Source organism: Echinops telfairi, unplaced genomic scaffold (assembly GCF_000313985.2).
Source record: "Echinops telfairi isolate 266 unplaced genomic scaffold, ASM31398v2 ScPeMD7_7475;HRSCAF=8513, whole genome shotgun sequence".
NCBI classification, from domain to species: Eukaryota; Metazoa; Chordata; class Mammalia; order Afrosoricida; family Tenrecidae; genus Echinops; species Echinops telfairi.
In genome coordinates this window covers 11,699,635-11,701,682 of record NW_022111379.1, presented here as the reverse complement: position 1 = coordinate 11,701,682, position 2,048 = coordinate 11,699,635, and the positions used below count along the sequence as shown (strand labels likewise).

General features: G+C 42.0%; 1 protein-coding gene across 1 annotated transcript in view; it reads right to left on the bottom strand.

Moving 5' to 3' along the window:
- Positions 1-2,048, bottom strand: part of SCAPER (S-phase cyclin A associated protein in the ER) — a 346,349-nt gene that overhangs the window by 279,190 nt on the left and 65,111 nt on the right. Inside the window, exons 12-13 of the mRNA XM_030889085.2 lie at positions 1,149-1,291; positions 141-222 (exon numbers count right to left, since the gene is read on the bottom strand). Coding sequence (XP_030744945.1) covers positions 141-222; positions 1,149-1,291 — 225 coding nt within the window. The remainder of the gene's footprint in view (positions 1-140; positions 223-1,148; positions 1,292-2,048) is intronic.

Here is a 2,048-nt window from a genome sequence, read left to right as displayed (position 1 = left end):
CTGTCCCACTATCATGCTCAGTCCCCACCAGGATTTCAGCACTTCCTCTTTGTTACGTTCCCCTTGATCCTGTATAGATAAAATTTTAATATCATGATTCAAGTTCCAAAATGGCAAATAAGAACATGTAACACACCTACCTTGAGTTGAATTTTTTTTTGAAGTTCTTCCATCGCTTCCTGTTGAGCAGCTGTAAGTGCTGCCAATCGTTCCTCCCTGTCTCTGGAAGAAGAGAGTGGAACTTACACACTCAACTGCTGAGAGTAACAAATATGGATTACTAATTTTAAAACGGCTTTGGAACTCAGGCATGAGTTTAAATATTAGCTTTAAATAAGGCTTGTTGAACATACATATTCATCTTGTTCCCTTCCCCAAACCCACTGTGTCCACAAGCCAGGACGAGTACGGGCATGAACTCACGAGCAGAGAGGACAGCGAGAGAACCACCGCTAACTCTGAAAAGCAGACCCGAGGAGGCCCCAGAGAGAGACTCACAAGCCGAACCCCCCAAACATGTCAGCCACTGAAGAAACTGGTTACTTATGAAAGGATAAAGGTTGGGGGTGGAAATTGGCAGAATAGTCAATGTCCTAAAATAAACAGTAAGTCTCCCCTTTCTCCACTCGGGCAGAATGCCATGAGATTGCTCCTGCGAGAGGTTGGACAAACTGCCTCTAAATTCAAAGGGACCAGGCAAGCTGAGGGTGGAGGTGGGACACTCCACAGAAAACAGAGAGCTGAAATCAAAGTCCAGAGTACTGGCAGAGGAAGAGAACAGGGGTCCTTTCCCTTTTCAACCCGTGTAGCAATCCACCACTTCCCTCCTGCAAGAACCACAATAGTAGGTAAGTGTTCTGGCACACCAGACAAGCCTATATTTTTTTCAGCTTTGCACACACACTTCATTTACATGGGTGATTAAAAAAAAGAGAGAGAGAAAACACGATATATTTTGAATATGCTGTTATAATTCTTGGAAATAAATTTTTTGTGCATTTCTACATTTGTTTCTTTTTTTTTTCATGTTAAAAATTTTAAATTTGTTGGCATGTATGACAGGAACAGCTTCATTTTGGGGCCTGATTTCAATACTTCTTCTGTGAAAAATGTTCCCGGGACCAACGTGAAGACAACCAGTGGGGTACCTTGCTCTTTCCCGGGCTGCGTCCTCGCGTGCTTTCTCCTTTTCCTGGCGCTGCTGCTCAATTCGGGCTTCTTGTTCTTTCCTCTTGGTCAGTAATTCTTCTACACGGGCCTGCCGTTCTGCCTCCAAAGCTCTCTTCCGCTCCTGAGGTCAAACGTTTGTAAAAGATAGTAAAATGAGGTCTGGGATGAAAACAATGTAAAACAAACACGCCGTTGGCACACAGTTTACATATTCCAGTCAAGTTGATCCCTGAGAAGCAAAGCATCACTTATAAGTCACACTTCTTTTATGAAATAGTCATCATTTTAATTCTTTGTGGGCAAAGAAGAACAGAGAATATTAACTTAGAAAGGTTTTAAAAAAATTTTAAAAACCTGCTTCTCCTTGGAAAGGAAAAGCTGTACTTCCTTTACTAAGAGCACTGTGTATTTTACACTTGAGTTAGCTTGGCGCTCAGATGAAAATAAGACTCTAGCCAACTAGAGATCAAGAAGGAAGATGACAATGTCCACTAATGCCCCAAAAGAGCAAAACATCATTTATAAAATACATTGCTATTTTAAATTCCTCACACCACCCATAACATGAAGGAGCAACATGTGATCTTCCCCCCAACTCTGTATCTCACCTCCTTCTGCATGGAATACGCTCCCATAGAGCACTTCTGACTCGCTGCATTTTACAAAACATAGTTATTTATACCCTCCATGAAGCCCTATCTGACTTCCGCATGCCTTCCCTGCTCCCAATCTGAGTAAGAAGTTTTCTCCTTGTGCTACAGTGAATGTCTCTGTCATTATGAATGTCTTATCATTATGGGTTAATTTATTTTATGCCTCCCTCATTGAAAACAAGGGTGTGTGTGTGTGTGTGTGTGTGTGTGTGTGTGTGTGTGTGT